Source organism: Lagopus muta, chromosome 3 (assembly GCF_023343835.1).
Source record: "Lagopus muta isolate bLagMut1 chromosome 3, bLagMut1 primary, whole genome shotgun sequence".
Classification (NCBI taxonomy): domain Eukaryota; kingdom Metazoa; phylum Chordata; class Aves; order Galliformes; family Phasianidae; genus Lagopus; species Lagopus muta.
This window is the reverse complement of record NC_064435.1, coordinates 12,106,753-12,124,632: the sequence shown is the minus strand read 5'-3', so window position 1 is coordinate 12,124,632 and position 17,880 is coordinate 12,106,753. Positions and strand designations below refer to the sequence as shown.

At 40.2% G+C, this 17,880-nt stretch overlaps 1 protein-coding gene across 4 annotated transcripts in view; it reads right to left on the bottom strand.

Annotated features, from left to right (window-relative positions):
* Positions 1-17,880, bottom strand: part of ATAD2 (ATPase family AAA domain containing 2) — a 34,544-nt gene that overhangs the window by 11,693 nt on the left and 4,971 nt on the right. For 3 of the 4 annotated variants that reach the window (XM_048939337.1, XM_048939340.1, XM_048939339.1), the window contains exons 2-17: positions 16,688-16,830; positions 15,851-15,900; positions 14,425-14,560; positions 13,407-13,506; positions 12,110-12,188; positions 11,108-11,221; positions 10,215-10,266; positions 9,114-9,245; positions 8,104-8,212; positions 7,785-7,900; positions 6,278-6,452; positions 5,556-5,644; positions 4,551-4,710; positions 2,499-2,589; positions 1,740-2,054; positions 667-793 (exon numbers count right to left, since the gene is read on the bottom strand). In XM_048939337.1, coding sequence (XP_048795294.1) covers positions 667-793; positions 1,740-2,054; positions 2,499-2,589; positions 4,551-4,710; positions 5,556-5,644; positions 6,278-6,452; positions 7,785-7,900; positions 8,104-8,212; positions 9,114-9,245; positions 10,215-10,266; positions 11,108-11,221; positions 12,110-12,188; positions 13,407-13,506; positions 14,425-14,560; positions 15,851-15,900; positions 16,688-16,830 — 1,988 coding nt within the window. The remainder of the gene's footprint in view (positions 1-666; positions 794-1,739; positions 2,055-2,498; positions 2,590-4,550; positions 4,711-5,555; positions 5,645-6,277; positions 6,453-7,784; positions 7,901-8,103; positions 8,213-9,113; positions 9,246-10,214; positions 10,267-11,107; positions 11,222-12,109; positions 12,189-13,406; positions 13,507-14,424; positions 14,561-15,850; positions 15,901-16,687; positions 16,831-17,880) is intronic. The other variant, XM_048939338.1, reaches the window with a different exon arrangement.

The following is a 17,880-nucleotide window of genomic DNA, read 5'->3' as shown; positions in this document are numbered from 1 at the left end:
GAGCAACGCTGTTAGAAAAGAGTGGGTGTGGGCACTGAAATACATTGGCCATATCTAATGGAGCACAGAGTTGGACTCCTTGAATTACAGCAGTATATTACATACAAACAAAATATTTCTTTATAGGGCAGAAAATGTTCTGAACAACGCAGCAATAGGATTGAGAAGAAAAAAGTTTGATTTGGCTGCAATAACATCATCTAACATCTGAGCTGTGGGCTTGACTTCCACATGAGAACATTAACAGAAGTCAGTGGCCGAATGGTAGCAAAAACAGTTTTGAGTTCCTGCTACGTAATTTGCTACTGGTTTAACAGTCCTGGAAAACAGATGGGCAAGAGGGCTGCACAAATCCACACAGGCTTTTAAAGCTGAGATGACAGATAGAGTTCCATGGTTTTGAGTATTCTAAATCAACATGCTCTAATAGCCTGAGGATCACTTGGCTTAGGTAAAGAAAGCTGATTTTTTCAGTTTTGAATTTGATCAGTTCTAGCAATGCATTTTATTAGAAGTTCAGTACCTTCATGCTTACTTCTTGCAAATAACTATCACCCCCTCAACACACACATTTGATTCTACTTCAACATCTACCACCCCCCATATTTGTAACAGCCAAAACTGCTGAAAAAGTAGAATTTAAATGCAATTGGAACAGACATTTACCTACTAAAATCAAGGAATTTTTCCTGCGGCCTGCAAATCGTTGTATCTGTTACATTCTCTTCAAAGATTGAGGGGGATTCATAATTTCTGTCAAATGTATCACCTTTTAAGAAAGGATTTAAATTGCCTGAAAGACAAAAGAGGCTTGTTATTTTTTCCTAAACGCTCTGTACCTCTTGCTCTTGCTCTTCAGCTTCAAAATCAATGTCAAAACCCCTTCTTCATTTCAGGTCACATGCTGACTGTTATTTCCCAGAGATCATCCTGCTACTGATCTATGGAGGCTGCACATCTCTGCAGTGCTGCTCCTTTAAGTTCCACAACATGTAGAAGGTATGTTTCTCAGTTGTTCATTCTTTTCCCCATAGAATAAATATAATTAGGAACAATTTGTGTAGTTGTGAAATAGCTAAAAAATCCAAGAAGGCTATTACTTCCTGGAGCAGGTTCTCACAGTGGAAACATGGAGATTAAGGATGTGGTGGCCACAGACCCCCTGGTCTAGGACTAATAAATCATGACAGTGACAAACCCATCTTCTATCTAATTAAGGATCCTTAAAGATAACTGAAGGAGAAAATAATGGAAGGAAGGCAACAGAACGGCAGGGCAATTACCAATCCCCTACCCTTTCTGCTTCTGTTTTACCAAAGCAAATGAAACTACCAGCTCTGCTGAGAGTAACACTAGTAGAACATTCTCCAGAAATCAGCACGTCACTCTAAAGGGATCTCCATTAACCAGGACTGGAACGAGCCTTACGCTTCAATACTTATCTCTGTCTCTACAAATGCTAAATATGTTAGCAACTGTTGGAAACAGGATGCTTTAGCAGAGAACGTGTACTGCTCTCCTATGTATCGAGCCCTTCAGTACTTCCATCTCACATTTCACTTTAGAATCCAGAATAAATGCTATGCATTATATTCCACCAGTTACTCCTGTAATAAAAGCATGCACACACAAAGCATAAAATTCTATCACTGTTACATCTGAAGTGTTTGTGTACACTGACTGCACAAATCAGAAGCTTTTGCTTTGGCAAAATCTTAAAGTGGATCCTGTTGTTATACCTTGCTGCTGGTCCTTCTTCAGTGCAAGCTCTGCATGAGGAAATACCCTTTGCAGGGCTTGTAAGATTCTCGAGAGCGTATTTCCTAGGAGTGGTGCCATAATAGGTGACAGTGCTTGGCCCGGTGATGGCACAGCCCTCCGTGACGCCGGAATGATTTTCTCCATAGCCATCATAAAATCTTCCGCTTTTATTTTAATAGAATTGACATCGAGTTGCAATTTCTCACTACTGGAGTAGATCTGAGGATAGCGTCGGCGGAGGGCACAGAGAGCAGCCTCAGCACACAAAGATTTTATGTCAGCTCCGCAGTACCCTAAATAAACAAAGAATTAAGTGTTACATCAGTCTCAGGCAAAAACATGAGCCAAAGTCCAGGTTTCCAAGATGCAACATTTAAAGAATTCGCAGTCCGAAAAACAAGTGGGTTAACAGAGAATTTAAGCTATTACTGCACAGCAGGGAAGATTTGTTCTGTGACTGACTGCCTGGTATCCAAGGCCTGTGAAACAGTTTCCTAATCCCAACTTTGTTCTGGGGCAAGATGCCTCAAACCCATTAAATGTTCTGAGACAACAATGACAACAACAACAACAGGGATGCAGATGAAAGCAGCTAATTTTGACTGCTGCGAAGGCACGCCAGCTGCCTCATGGACTGGTTCTGCAGCACAGCACAGCAGCTTGGGTACCGCTGGGTACAAGATAAGACTCCTTGGAACTCAGTCACAGCCACTAACACGTTTTGTTTTCAGTCTTACCAACACATTCTGTAGCAAGCTCATCTATAAAGGTGTCCAGCAGCTTAGGAGTCCAGTCACGGGTATGGATCTTGAAAATTTCTTTTCTAGCCTGGGAACAAAAAATTGTTGCATTTCATTTTGTCCTATGTTTTTCTAAAAACAGCAACAACAAAAGAAACAACACTCCCTCAAAAGCTTCATAATACTACAAACAGTTTGCTTATCTGCTAAACGTTTGGTGCAGTTGACACGATAGAGGGAAAGGATGCCATCCACAGGGACCTGGACAGGCTTAAAAGGTGGGCCCATGCCAACCTCATGAAGTTCAACAAGGCCAAGCACAGGGCCCTGCACCTGGGTTGGGGCAGTCCCAAGTACAAATACAGGCTGGGTGGAGAATGGCTTGAGAGCAGAGAAGGATTTGGGAGTGTTTGTTGATGAAGGACTCAACGTGAGCTCGCAATGCACACTTGCAGCCCAGAAGGCCATTTGTATACTGGCATGCATTGAAAGAAGTGCAACCAGCAGGTTGAGAGGGGTGACTCTGCCCCTCTGCTCTGCTTTTGTGAGACCCCACCTGGAGTATTGTGTCCAGTTCTGGGGCGCCAACACAAGAAGGACACTGAGCTGCTGGAGCAAGTCCAGAGGGCCACAAAGACAATCAGAGGGCTAAAGCATCTCCCTCCTCTATGAGGACAGGCTGGAAGAACTGAGGCTTTTCAGCATAGAGAAGTCTCCAGGGAGATCTTTTAGCACCTGAAGAAGGTCTACAGGAAAGCTGGGGAGGGACTTCTTATAGGGAGAAGGAGTGACATGACAAGGGGAAATGGGTTTAATCTGGTAGAGCATAGATTTAGACTAGATAGTAGGAAGAAATTCTTCACTGTGAGGGTGGTGAGACACTGGAACAGGTTGCGCAGTGAGGTTGTGGATGCTCCCTCCCTGGAGATGTTTAATGCCAGGCTGGATGGGGTTTTGAGCAGCCTGGTTTAGAGGGAGGTGTCCCTGCCTATAGCAAGGGGATTGCAAGTAGATGATCTTTAGATCATTCCCAACCCAAACCATTCTATAGTTAATTTAATATGTTCATTTTCAAGCAGGAAATCTAATAATTCTAAGTTTATTTATCTTTTTTTCTGAGAACCTGCAGTTAAAGAAAGGGCAATTCTGGCTTACATGAAAGTTTCCAAAATACGTGACCTAATGATCTTCAGCAAAAAAGCATAGAAAAGAAAAACTATCATGAAAAGCATTTTTTATTTTCTCCCTCCAAGAAATTTCTCTTAAATTTGGAAAATTTCATGGTGACAGTCCCATCAGTTCACTGCACTTGCTTTTCTGTCAGTTCATTCAAGTAAAGTAATTCTAGTACCACTCTTCAAGCTGCTGCAATTTCTGTAAAGAAAATAACTATGACTCAAACTGGACACCAGTTGTAACCTTGGTTAATCACTGCCACTGAACTAGAAGCTTCCCAAGCCCTTCCCCTCTGCAGCGCACTTCACATCTTCACCCAAGCCTCTGTCAATATGAAGCAGTAAGAATGTCAGCTATTATAGGTAACTCCCAATTAGAACAATCTAATGAAGTACGCCTCCATCCACTCATAAGTGAATTACTGAGACCAAGAGCAGAATTTCAAGGTGAAAATGCCCAAGCAGATTAAGTAAGTAAGCAAACAAAACAACTTTGGGAAAGCTCCAAATACATTCCATCACCAGTCATGATACAAGTTTTTATGCAAGCAAAAAGTAATTATTGAGGATGTACACCACTTCCTTCACCTTCAAGATGAGAACAATAGTTTAAAGCCAATTTGCATTTTCATTCCTTCTTAAAACATGCCAGTGACAAGCAACATCCTGTTTTTCTTGACTAGTCACAGTGAAACCAAAAATAATGTAGAGTGAACTACTTGTTGAAGTTGTCATCATATGTATTCAGCAGCAGATTTGCTCTGCACAGTATGGAAGTGTCTCCAGATATCAGCCTTTCATCCAATCTGCACAACTTTTTGCTATGAAATCCGACTTTGTCACATTAGCATTAAGGTTGTATTTACTTTCTGACCTCTTTATTTGGGAGGCCAAAGAAGAATTCGCGGTCAAAGCGTCCAGGTCTTCGTAAGGCAGGATCGATGGCATCCAGTCGGTTGGTCGCACCGATGACAACCACCTCCCCTCTGCTGTCTAACCCATCCATGAGTGCCAGAAGCGTTGATACGATGGAGCTGATGGAAAAAATACAATTTTTATTCCCCGGTTCAGTAAGTTTTGATACAATCCACATGACTTAGTGTTGTGTTCAGCTTTGGGCACCTCAATACAGAAAGGACACTGAGCTTGCTGAAACAGGTCTAAAGAAAGCCAAGTAGGCTTGTGAAGGGCTTGGAGAACATGGCCTATGAGAAGCTAGTTAAAGAAACTGGGGCCATTTAGCCTGGGGAAGAGGAGGTGGAGTGGAGACCTTATGGCTCTTCTCAAATATCCGAAAGGTGATTGCAGTGAGTGGGGTTGGTCTCTTCTCACTGGTGGCAGGTGACAGGATGAGGGGAAATGGCCTCAAGTTGCACCAGGGGAGGTTTAGGTTGGATATCTTTACTGAAAGGGTTGTAAAGCGCTGGAATAGGCTCCCTAGGGAGGTGCTGAGTCTGCATCCCTGAACGTGTTTAAAAGCCATTTGAATGTGGTGCTCAGGGACTTGATTTTGCAATGGGCTGTTAGTTAGGGTAGTATAATTAGGTTGTGTTTGGACTTTATGATCTCAAAGGTCTTCTCCCACCTGAGCAATTCTTTGATTCTATTACTTTCTCCAGTGAGTACTCAAAAAAGGACACAATTCTGTTGATGATGCTCATCAGTGACTCATTTTAAGACAGACAAAAATAGGTAAGGTAACACAGACCTTGTGCTAGTATTGAGCAAGTGAACTGTTTTCAACTGTTGTCTCAAATAATCTCAAGTTCAGGAGCACCGAGCTACAGGTTTTCAGGATAAATTAATGAGGAATACAAAGTGGTCAGCATCGCCCCTCCCACTCCCAGCAGATTCTACGTAGACATAGAAAACATAATACCTATGAATCTGGTCTTGCTTACTGGACCGGACAGGAGCAAGACCATCAATCTCATCGAGGAAAATAATTGAAGGCCTCATGCGATATGCCTAGAGTGAAAATCAGTAATACTGTAAGTGTAAAACAGCACTGTTTCAAGAGAAAACACATGAAAGACATTATGGTTGGCATGTCACTGCAACTAGATTTTTTTTAGAGTAACATCAGGGATCTCTACTTGTTGACTTGGAGTATCTGACATAAGTAACAGAAAGCATCAGTCTACATCAACCTACCGTGACCAGGTGACAGGAAACAAATCATTCCAGTAGTTGTTACAGCTATTTGGCAGCCATAAAGAACAAGCAGAACTTAATTCAATTACAGGTTGTGGAAGCAAGCCTCCTCTATGAATTTAAAGAACCCTGCTTTCAGACAGCATCTGTTTCCCTCTGATCTAAAGCCATCATCTTTTGCCTCTTGCAGCCTTCTCTGCGGCTGTTCTGGTGGGAGGAAATTTTTTTGCTTTGAAAGCTTTTCTCATTTTGATCTTTTCCCATTTCAAGTCTCTGATCCAAATTATGGAGGCACTGAAAAAGCAAACGCTGACATTCCTATTTCAGTGGGGAAAAAAGCCACCAACAACCCTAACGAAGTACCCAAAAGAGGATGCTCTTAATAATGTTAATCACAGAAAATCAGTTTCAACTGGGAATGGAATATACTGCATATTTCAATCTTACCTGATCAAATAATAAATGAAGTTGCCTTTCAGACTCTCCGACCCATTTGCTGAGGCAGTCTGCACCTTTCCTCATGAAAAAAGCCACTCTCCTGTTCCCCTGGCTGCACTCATTCGCAAGGGCTCGTGCAACCAGGGTCTTTCCAGTTCCTGGTGGACCATAGAACAGACATCCTCTGCAATAAAAAACGATTCAGATAGGAAAAAAAAAACATTGTGAAGAGAAGCTATTACAACCATCATCCCTAGAACAAACAACTCCTCTTACCTAACCAAAACATTTCATGTACAAGACAACACAAATAGTTAAAGTTGGGTTAAGGTCCTGGCAGGACCTGAAGTTTTGTGCTCCGACAAAATTTCCCAAGGCAACAAAATAAATGAATAATGCAGATACCTCAGATGTACACCTGCAGAAGAGCATGTACTGCCCCAAAAGGACCTTTCCAAAACTGCTAGCAGACAAACAGGGTATTAGAGCAAACTGGGCTCAAACAAGCAACTTCTGCCCAGAAGGAGTTAACAGATGAATCACCAGGTTGCTCTTTAGCAATACGCTCCACGCTCTCGCTTTCACACAAGCATGGATTTGATATCAAGACTTGTTAGTAAAGCACTTAATTCTCTCTTAAAAAGCTTTAAGTTACAGGATTTAGCCTCATAGACCATCTTCTGCTGGAGAAAAATGAGGAAGTCTAATGCTGAATAGAAAATTTAAGAAAATAAACAGAAAAAGGTATTCTGCATTTACAGATAAACATAACCATCAGCTAAGAAAGCACTAAATATGCTGCTGTTTGAATAAGAATTTCAGTGAATAAAGAAGTAAGGCTCTGGAAGGTTTTTTTTCCATTATTCTTCTTCTAAATAATACTTCCAAAGTTTCTGACAGGAAATAATCTGAACTTATGTTTCCATATACCAGGACTGAGTTTTGATTACTAAGAATATAAGGATAATCAATAAATCTAATAACCCAATTTCATAATTGACAAGATTAGCTACGTAAGAAACGGACAGCTTCTTACTTTATCCCAAGCACAACAAACACCACAACATTCTTGTTGTAACAAGCATTACAAGTGATGATACCTGAGGACTTCATGAAAGGTGAGAAAGAGAAGCAGACTTCCAAGAACCAAATCACAAATGACTTCCATTAGACCATCTCCTCCTCCTTACAAACTGATCAAGCCAACTTGTACATAAAACTCAAAACAAAAAACACCCCAACCCAACTTTATAACACTAAGACACTTTGGAAATACATTCTCCTTTCACAGAATTTCCAACCTGCAGACAAGAAATTTTTATGCACGACAAGGCACTGCTTATGTTTGGAAGCTATATGTATGCACGCTCTGGACTCCATCCATTTTAAAGAAATTATTTTTTACTACTACTGAAACAACCCCTCACTGTTGCCAAGAAGCAAGGAAACATTGATAACTCGGTTGAATATTCTCCTGAAAACAGTGAACTTACAATGAATAGTTTCTATCAGTTACCTTGGAGGCTGAATTTTGAATCTCTCAAACACCTCTGGATAAAGCAGTGGAAAAAGGATCATTTCTTTTAAAGCTGCAATGTGGTCAGAAAGACCACCCACGGCATCAAATCGCACCTGAAGATCAATTCAACAGAACACACCTTGTTAACAAAGTTAGCAATTTGGATGAAGGTGTCACCAGAAGTTATGCATCAGCAACAAGGAAATGTTCTGGGCTGTTGCTGAAGTTGCCTGACAGAAACCCATCAAGCATAGCTGCAGGTGGCCCATTACTGAAAGCCTTCACAAACACTGACGCAGCAAATTAAACCACTCACCGAACTATCGATTTGCATGGGATCAACATCAGCCAGGCTTTTCCCAATTTTCACTCGATCCTTACGAACTCCCTTCAGCTCATTCTCCTCAAGGTTTACTGGAAGACACCTGATTTCAATTAAGGACAAAGAAAAAGCTGCCTTATTTCAGACGTAGCTAGAATATTTGCTTTTATGACAAGTGAACACAGAAGATTTTATTAATTAACATAAACTTCTTAAAGAGCTGATATTCATTTGAGGTCACACACATGTTAACATCCATGAGTAAAGAACAGAAAATGAACAGAAAATGGTCACTCCAGACATTCATCTGAGACTGTGGGTTTTTTTTTTTTTTTTAAGCATGTGTGAGCATCCGTGCCAGCCAAGATGGCACAAACCTGACTACAACTTTAGAACCAGCAACTCCACATATAGGAACAATGAACACATCTTCACTTTTGTGACGAAAAAACCCCCAAAATACACTAACTGCTTTCAAAGGGGTTTTGATCCTACATTAAAAAAAAAAAAATACACTCCAAAGGGACACATTTCAGTGTAAATTAGCATTATGAAAGGCCTCCCACCAGTGGTCATTCCCAAGTAGTTTGCATATCAGAAAGCATACCAGTCTGAAGGACATCTGGCTGAAGACTTCTTTGTGTGTGTGTGCATTTATTAAGATGGTTGTATAAGAAATGAAACCTTTGTCACTTCCTAGGTTTCTCAAATTGTTAGATATGGTGGCTTTCTCTCTGGACAAGCTACTGAGAATTGCAGAAGTAGGATTTTACTTAGAAAAAAAATAAGTGTTCCTCCCCCCATTCTCTCTTCACAATCAAACTGCTTATAAGTAATTAATTTCTAAAAACTCTGGTTTAAAATGTTTGGTTACAATCAACAGGTGTGATTAAATACAATCGCCACTTAGTAACTATCCAAGACTAAGAGGATAACTCCACAGTTAGGGAGATGCTGTTTGCTCAAATAGATTCATCCCTCCCATGTTCTCTAAATACAGTCACCTTCTTTTGATCCTGTCACAGCTGTGCCTCCGACGCCTCTCAACGCTCTCCTCCTCATCAGATGAGGATGACAAGGAAGGGGATGATAAGGAAGACGATGAGGAATCATCACTGTGGGCTGCACGTCTCGGTCTGCAAGCATTTAAACAAAAGGTTAAAAAACAAATAGAATTCTCTCAATATTTGACACTACTTGCTGTCTACTCTATCTCAAAACTCACTCTCCAAGATCCCTTAACTTTCCAGTTCAGTGTGCTTTTTAACAATCTGATTTCAAAAGCATGTTACATTATTTTCTTCAGAACAGCAAAATTAATTTTTTTTCCTCTAAAATGTTTTTATTTTACAAAGAAAATTCATGAACAAACTGCTCATTTTGTCCAATCAACCTGGCACACTTACACATTTAGCTCTGATTATCCTCTCTGTGAAACATGACCCCTTTTCACTGATGTAAGTTAGGCTTCAAAAAAACCTTCCCTGACCATCTATTTTCAGGAATGCTGAACAAAACATTCCTAATGTGCCCATCAACAGCATCCTCAGTGCTTTAACTGCTTACAGAACCTAAGAAGCCTTCATCATTACTATGGCAATTTATCACTTCACGAGGAATTTTTCTTGTTGAAGGTAAGCTTTGTACAGAAACATTAAGTGATTTCAATAAGAAACCAGTAGTTGAGTGGTTAAAAACTCTACAAACTCTTTCATAAAGCCTTCCCTTCTAAGTCTAATGAACTTATCCTTCAACTTCATAATTTCACCTTAATGATCCTCAACAAAAAAATTTCAAGACGAAAGATTTCAGAGGGAGATTCTGGGTTCAGTTTCAGAACAAAAGAATTTCAGTGACACAGCCTCAGGCATGGCCTCCATAACCATCAAATCAGTGACCCACAAATACTGTATTTTTAAAAATCCAGGAAATACCCACCTCCTCCTATCCAAAGATTGCTTTCCTTTATAGGCTTAGATTACCACGGCGATAATCATAAGGTTACCCTGTAACCGCCAACAAACTGAAAGCCCTTTAAAGCTGATGAAGTAACAGGACTGAAAACACTACAAAGAAATGTCAGTTATCACTGGCTGTGCACCAACCTGTTAGGCCGTTTCCGTGGGCTGGGAAGGAGTATCTTGTGTTGTCTCGGTCCTGTTGAAGACAAAGTTAAAAAAAAAAAAAGAGAGGTAACATATCTGAGAGAGTAAAATAGGAAAAGATTCAGAAAGTGTCACGTTTCATCCATTTCTAATTCCAGAGGAAATTTCAAGTGTTTTGGTCTTGTTTTTCATCAGTGCACAGTAGAAATGCGAACACATACCTGCCTTTAAGGAGACTTGAAAGCCATAGAAGCAAGACCATCAAGCCTGTTTCATTACAGTGAGGGCGGTGAGGCAACGAAATAAGGTTGCCCAGAGCACACCAGTGGTTGGTGCCACATCCCTGGAGCCTCTCAAGGCGAGGCTGGATTAGGACTTAGGCAACTTGATCTAGCTGTGCATCTCCCTGTTCATTGCAGGGGAGCTGGACAAGATGACCTTTAAAGGTCCCATCCAACTCTAAGGACGATTACTATTATTTCAAGGACAGATGGGTCACCCTTGATTTTTAATTCTCTTCTTTATTCCCCTAACTTAAAAATCAGAAAGTTCTCAGATAGAAAGAATAGTACATTGAAGGAAAACTGGTCATATAAACTCTACATTACATATCAAAAGAAGCACCAGGAGTACAAAGCAGAAGAAATTCTGGAGCCTCACTGTAGCAGTCAGCAATAGTGCTGCAAATGCAATATAGCAGAGCAAATGAAAAAAGATCAGCAAGTGAGCCTTAGCATAGAAATATAATGTGCACAGGACACATGCATCTGACAAGACCAGAATTTACTTGCAGAATGAAGGCACAGTATTAAACGCAATGACGGGTAACTAGATATCTATTTCACTTCTGTGCAAGAAATAAACTCTTCAAAGAAACCATGCACATAACCTACTTTCCAAAGGAGCTTGGTAGGGCACAACAGTTTTCCTCTGTCGGAGCTCATAACGCTTTTGATTATCTTCAGCACCACCATCTTCTTTACCCTCAATTTCTTCTGATGATGCTACTGCACCACAATGTTACATTAAATTGTTAGGTATAGTTGCAAACAGTCCTAAAACCAGCATGCGCTACACAGGTGCCTGTAGCTTTTACTGTTACCATCACCTACATGATACAGCAGACCTGGAAAATCTTAAGACAAATTCATGCAACACATTTCAGAAATTCCTAATCCAAAACAAGCATACAATATAGACATTGTTCAGTCCTCTCAGAAACTGTTAGGTGACTTGTCATCATACTGTTTAATAACAAAAGTCTGTCACCTTGCTTAGCTAAAATGCTGCTCCCATGAAAACAGCTAGTTCAGAAAGTTGTTACTTGTTATTACCATCAAGTGTTTCCTGACAAAAAGTTTTAATAATCTACAGTGGTAAGAATAAACAATCTAGCTCCCAAGTTCCAGCTGTGCCCAGGCCCAGTCATCATTCATCTCAAATCCTTCCCTTGGTTTCCTCCCTGCCACTGCACATCCCTGATCTTCTCTGAGCTTCTGGTAGTTAGTGGCAAAGCTTTTCTCGGGTTCTGTCTCCACTCTTTTTCATTTAGAAAGTTCCCACAAGGACCATCTAACTTACTGCCTTCGTCACCATTTTCCTCTTAAAAACTTCAAGTTAACGTGGTCTTTTGTGACTTAACCTCACTCATCTCATTTCACACTGAGTAAGCTCCTTATTACAGGCCCCAGAGCAGCTTCCATAGACTACCTGCTAAAGTACAAAAACAGGTAACACCAAGTTCTGCCCAGCTGATCTTCGCACTTGCGAGGAGATTCTCATACGCCTCTGGCAGCCTACTTTACTTCCCAAAATTTCTTTCCATGCTGCTCAAAACCATGAAAAGGAGGCTTTTGGCTAGGACATAGTAAAGAAAAATTGAAAACAGAACTAACCTTCAAGCTCTTGTTGATTGTCAGGTACATCACCTCCTCCAATTTCCTTCTTTTCACAGGAATACATTTCAAGGTTTTCCTAATGAAAAGCAACAAGAAACATCAGTCACAAAAGTGCAGAAGAACGCATGTCTGCTGCCTACACAGTAAAATTATCAGAGGACAATATACACACAAAAATACATTAACACACAGGGAGAGTGAACAGGATCATGATTATGACATCTACAGTTTGTAACAAAAATTTCTGTACTATGCCAGGGCGCACTTGAGGAGGTTAAACACTTACCTGGATACACAACTGCGTGTATTAGCCAATAACCCAACAGCGTGGCAGAATCAAGGAAAAAGAAACAACTTCTAGCAATACTAAGAAATAAAACCAAAACCACCACAACCAACACCAAAATAGCTCAGAGGCAGGTGAGAGATGTTACACCAGGTACTGCGGACACCTGCGTTGACGTTCTGTGCTCCTAGGCAACCTGCACCTTGAGGAGGGGGATTGGAACTCTGACCTCCGGGGGTCCTTTCTAACCTCTACCACTCTGTAACTTGAGGGAAATACAAAGGAATTCAGAGCTAAACAAAAATCCAAAGGCAGATTTTAAACATCTTAATAGCCTATGTGCCTATAGTTCAAACGCACAGCGGACATTTGTAATCTAATAGAGAAAAACTAAGAGTAAATGCGGCATACAACTTTGACAGTGTTGAATTTAAAGGGCATCAAGATCCTGAGAAGAAACACAGAAACCATCCATTGCCTTTTGTTAAATTTGCCAACTATAAGTGTTCTTGAACACGATGAGAAAGAAGATTAAGGAACGAAGCAAAAACAGCTAAGTTACACAAATGGGATGGAAAGCATCAGGTAATCTTTGTGAGTTCAGTTCTCAACCAGAACTTTTAATAAGACTTGGAGTAAAAACTCAAGCCCTGAAACAAGTATTTGTTTGACTGGATCTTGTTTCAAATGGATTTTTAACTCCATTCCAAAACCGTAAGCCAGTTCAGAAACTGTGTTATAAGACGTGAGGTAACACTAAGCTGTTAAAGTACATCTTCTGCAGAAGGTATTTCTTCCACTCTTAAAGGATGTCTGTAGTACCATACCAAAAGTTCTGATTAGAGAGCTAAAATGCACAATATTGCATTGCAGAAAATGTATCGTCCTTAACCAGTAATTAATTCTTTGGAAGGAACTTATTGCAGCTAAATTAAATTTACTACTAAATTACTTGCCTATGCAAAATATTCAACTTATGCAAAAATGATAAAATAAGTGAGTATTTACTTCAGCATTGCTGAACACCCCAAAGTCTTCCAAGCCCTTTTTATGGCGTCTACGCATCTTCTCCATGTCATCCATCTTTTGCAACACTGCTTCTGCAGTACTAAGACGAAAAGTTGACATGTAAGAATGGAGATAGGCAAGTACCCAAAAAAACTAAAATGGAACACAGCTTCAGTACAACATTTTAATATGGCATGCACAAGGCAGAAGTCACGGACACCAAGCTGAGTTCTTAAATATTAAGAAAAAAAATAGTATCAAATGTTTCTTTTTATTTATTTTACACAGATTGAAGCACAAGTATTTGAGGATGTGCCAACATGCACTGTTTGCAGATTTTCCCTCTTGCTGAGCACAATTTAAAACATGTATATGAATGCAGGAGGAAAGTAAGAATTCTGAAGATCATAGCAGGACCATTATAAAGAAATTCTGATAGCATTACAACCACGCAGAGCAGCTTGAGTTCTGTTAAAAACTACCAGTCATCTTGGCTTAACTGACACAAGCTGCTTATTCCTCCTGTAACTATAATCTCTGTTTCTTGTTTTGCCATAATTATATGTGCAGGAAAAATAATCCCTGCTGCTGTCACATTGTGCGAATCTTTTAGATAACAGTACCAACTTGAGCTCCAGAACCAGAGAAAAGCCACAGCTAAAAATGCAGAGTTGCTACATTATTTCACTTTGGCTGTATCAAACTTCTCTTAGTATCTTACCTGAGAGTTAAGTGTAAAAGTTTGCTAGAAATGAAGACATCTGATACTAAGAAAACTATTGAAAACAGTATGTTAAATCTAAGGAAAATTGCAATGTAAAGCTACCATTTTTGGTCAGAAGACAACACAGAAAGGCACGGAACCCACATGCAAAAGGCACTAAGTGCATGAAGATTCCTCATCCCATACCTCTCTCTGTTGTCAAGAGAAAGACAAAGTCCATAGGCAGTACTGTGTCATGGCATAAAGCCTGCTAATAAGGCTCATTTAGCAGGTCAGCAAGGAAAGAACACTTACTTTGTTATAAGTGCATCAAAGAGAATAGACTGATTTGTAGCAGCGTAACGGCTTCGTCGGACCTCCAAATCCCCATTTTCTTCATGGATTTGTTTGACAGCTTTTACATCAGCTCTCATTTTCAGTGTCCTTGTGACTGAAATACAGTAAATACGTGAAATATTTTGAGACAGTAAAGATGCAATTCCCCTTCTTTCATCATTGTTCTTCTAAAATGTAAAAGCAAGCAAACAGAAAACCTGAAGTGGATTTTTTTCTTTAAATACAGATTTAGAAGTTTTTGTCATGAGCACAGCACTCTGCTTAGTGCTTGTTTGGAACACAAAGTCTACTTAAAAGGATGACCTGTACAAAAACTTTATTACTGAAACGTCCAGTAGAGAAAACTACAAATACTTCTCCAAAGTGTTTTGCTCCATCCATCTAAAATGTATCTAAGTATCTAACAGCATTAAAAAAAATTGTTAAAAAAAAAAAAAAGGCAAGCCTTTTCTTAGGATGCGTTTCATGACCCTGTGTAAGCATGGATCATTTTTGCTTTCTACATCATGACACAAGAGCTTAAGAACTGTTATGTAATAATATAAATAAGAACTACTTCAAGATACACATCCAAATGCTGGAAAACTCCAGCTCCTGCTTTCTTTGAAAGCCTGCCTAGCATTTAACATAGTACATCCTTTTTCACAAGTTTGTTACTTGCACTGCCATTGAAATATTGACCAGAGGACACTGGGAAGGTAACAGCTACACCACAGTCTTAGTATGATGACAGCTACGCCTTGATCTTAGTTTCATAGTTAGCATTGACAAGTGTGGACCTGCTAAATAACATGCTTCTACAATCAGCACATGAACAACAGCATGTGAAATGCTCCATTTCAGGCACTTGCTCTGCTTTAGCCAATAGCTGGTAGGACACTGCACAGATCTAGCGGATTTTGCCAGGTGTCAGAAAGTGATCTCTCTGCACCAAGTGCTGCTTCCTTCAGCTCTGCAGTTTGGTTCTAAGTCAAACCCATGAACGTCAGTGAAACCTTCCAACCATCAGTGGCTTTGTGCATCTCCTGACCAAACTGCTCTTTAAATTAGATATATTGTAATAGTGTAGTAGTCCCACCTATTTGCCAGAACAATTGTCCATTATTTTGTGTCCTGCAGACTACAGAAACCCCATGCAAAAGAGAAACCCGAGGTAAGGATCAGATTCCTCAATGCTTAAGAACTAGCTGGAATTGGTGCTGCATTCTATTAATTCCTTGAAAGCCCAGGAAGAATATCTTCCTATTTACATAAAGCCCATAGGAAATTCATTGTCTTTGAAACATATTAATTTTGACTGATGAGTTTCAAAAGTTCTGGGGCCAAGTGAAATAGACAAAGTGAACAATTCAAATAAGAATCCTAGTGAATTACAACTGCTTACCTTCCTTATATTCTTCTTTTTTCAGGTCAGATTTTGTCTTTGTCAATTGCCTACATTAAGAGAGAATAAAGTAGGGAGAAAAAAGTTACTGTATCAGCCCCATTAAGAATTGGGAACTTCACCACCTTTATAATCAGTACACAAATAAAAGCCTTTAATCTACATGCAGGATTCAGACCCCAAATCTGTCATGTAACATAGGCTCATAGTTCTATACAAACATACACTTCCTAACGTGCTGTAATGCTATAATGGGATAGAAAGTACAGCAATAATATCAGGATGGCAAATTCTTTGGCTACAGCAAATGAGAACAAGCCCCAACGCAGCAACTGTGGACACAAACATGAAGGAAATAAAGCTGCCTACCTCTGGAAAGCCTCAGGTACAAAGGGATCTCCAGTGAGTGCCAACCCTTCAATGAGGTCTGGGAAGGGCTGGATCCTGGTTCCACCCCTTCTGGTCACTCAGCTACACTGCACACAGCTGAGTCCCCCTGGGTTGGCCCTGCCTTCCCACCAGGAGCTCAATCACTGGTTCAGGCTGTGACTTAGCATTTCCACTACACGTGCTCATCTTGAAATCTCAAAATATGAACTATATCTCATGAACCAAAGTGGAAGAGAGACCTCCAAAAAGCTGGGAAAGGATGCATGGTTTTTGGACAAGCAGAAGACTTTCCTTCTGCCTCAAAGTACTGATAGTGATATTAACATACCCAGAGAGCTCTACAGATTCTTACCTGTAGACTTATCATTACAAGACTCACTAGGTGTGCTTGCCCTCTTGTTTTTCACTGTACGCTGAACACAGATTAAGTGTATATAAATACAGTACCTTCCAAAGGGTCTCCTATTCACATTTTCACTCAATATTTCCATACTTGTCTCAAAGCTGGAATCTGAATGCACAGTGATGTTTTTTCTTATTGATCTTAAACAGTGTCCATGGAAACATTCCATTTTGCCAGAGGAAAATCTCTATGAAAAGAAGGAAATAAGAATACGTTTATTGGAGTCATATTTATTCATCTGAGAAAGAAACTCTACCTCATTTGCACAAGTTAATTCTTTAACCCTCTGTCTTGATAGTGGGGTGACCAATGGCAGGTAGACACTGAGCCCAATAAAAAAATTCAGAAAATGAGTAGCTTTCACAGTTAAAGCTCTCCTCTGTCCATCAACTTCTTGTGGATAACGTAAGGTTAATATCTGCAGTAGAAAAAACAACATTCCAGCAAAGCCTTTTACAAAAACACACTATTTGAAAAAAAAAAAAAAACAACCAACAAACAACCCACATTTTCAATTTCAAAATTGGTTCTGAGAAACAGTCTAGCTTATAAAACACTGTATATCCTAAAATTAAAACCTATTTAGATTTTTTTCTCCTATCTCTGCTCCATTTATGACTGCACTGCAACTCAGATTTCCCAAAGGGCTTCCCTCATCCACAGAAAAGCAAAGGGAGCCAAAACAACCAATTTGACACAGTAACCTCTTCCACGCTTATGTGTATGAAAAGTCTCATACACCTTGCCAAGTACTTCCATTATGAGCTCTGTCCACCCACCGAAAAATAAGAACAACGCTCTCAAAGCTTAGAAGCCTTTTTTTTGCCATTGACCTTCACACTCCTACCCCAGCAAGGATGATTGCCACGTTGATGCTGTGATGACCCTGAAAAGGGGCTCATCCTGTTTACAACATAGAGGTTCACTAAGAGTACGCCAAACTACGTTTCACACGAAGAAAGGAAGAAAACAAATAAGATTCTTCTGCTTCTCCACACCAACTTCACTATGAGCTATTTCAGTTAGCATTTGATCAAGACAATGACAGGACAGTGGTCACTGGCTGAGAGCAGCATGGGGCGCATGGGATGCCAATAACCACAGCCTGTCCTACCTTCTCATTTAGCTCTAGTCCCCAGAGTGAAGAGTCCAAGAGGGATCCAGCCCAACCCCTGCTCAAGCAGGGATATCCAGAGCAGGGTGCCAACAACCATGGTGGCTGATCTCCAAGGAGAGA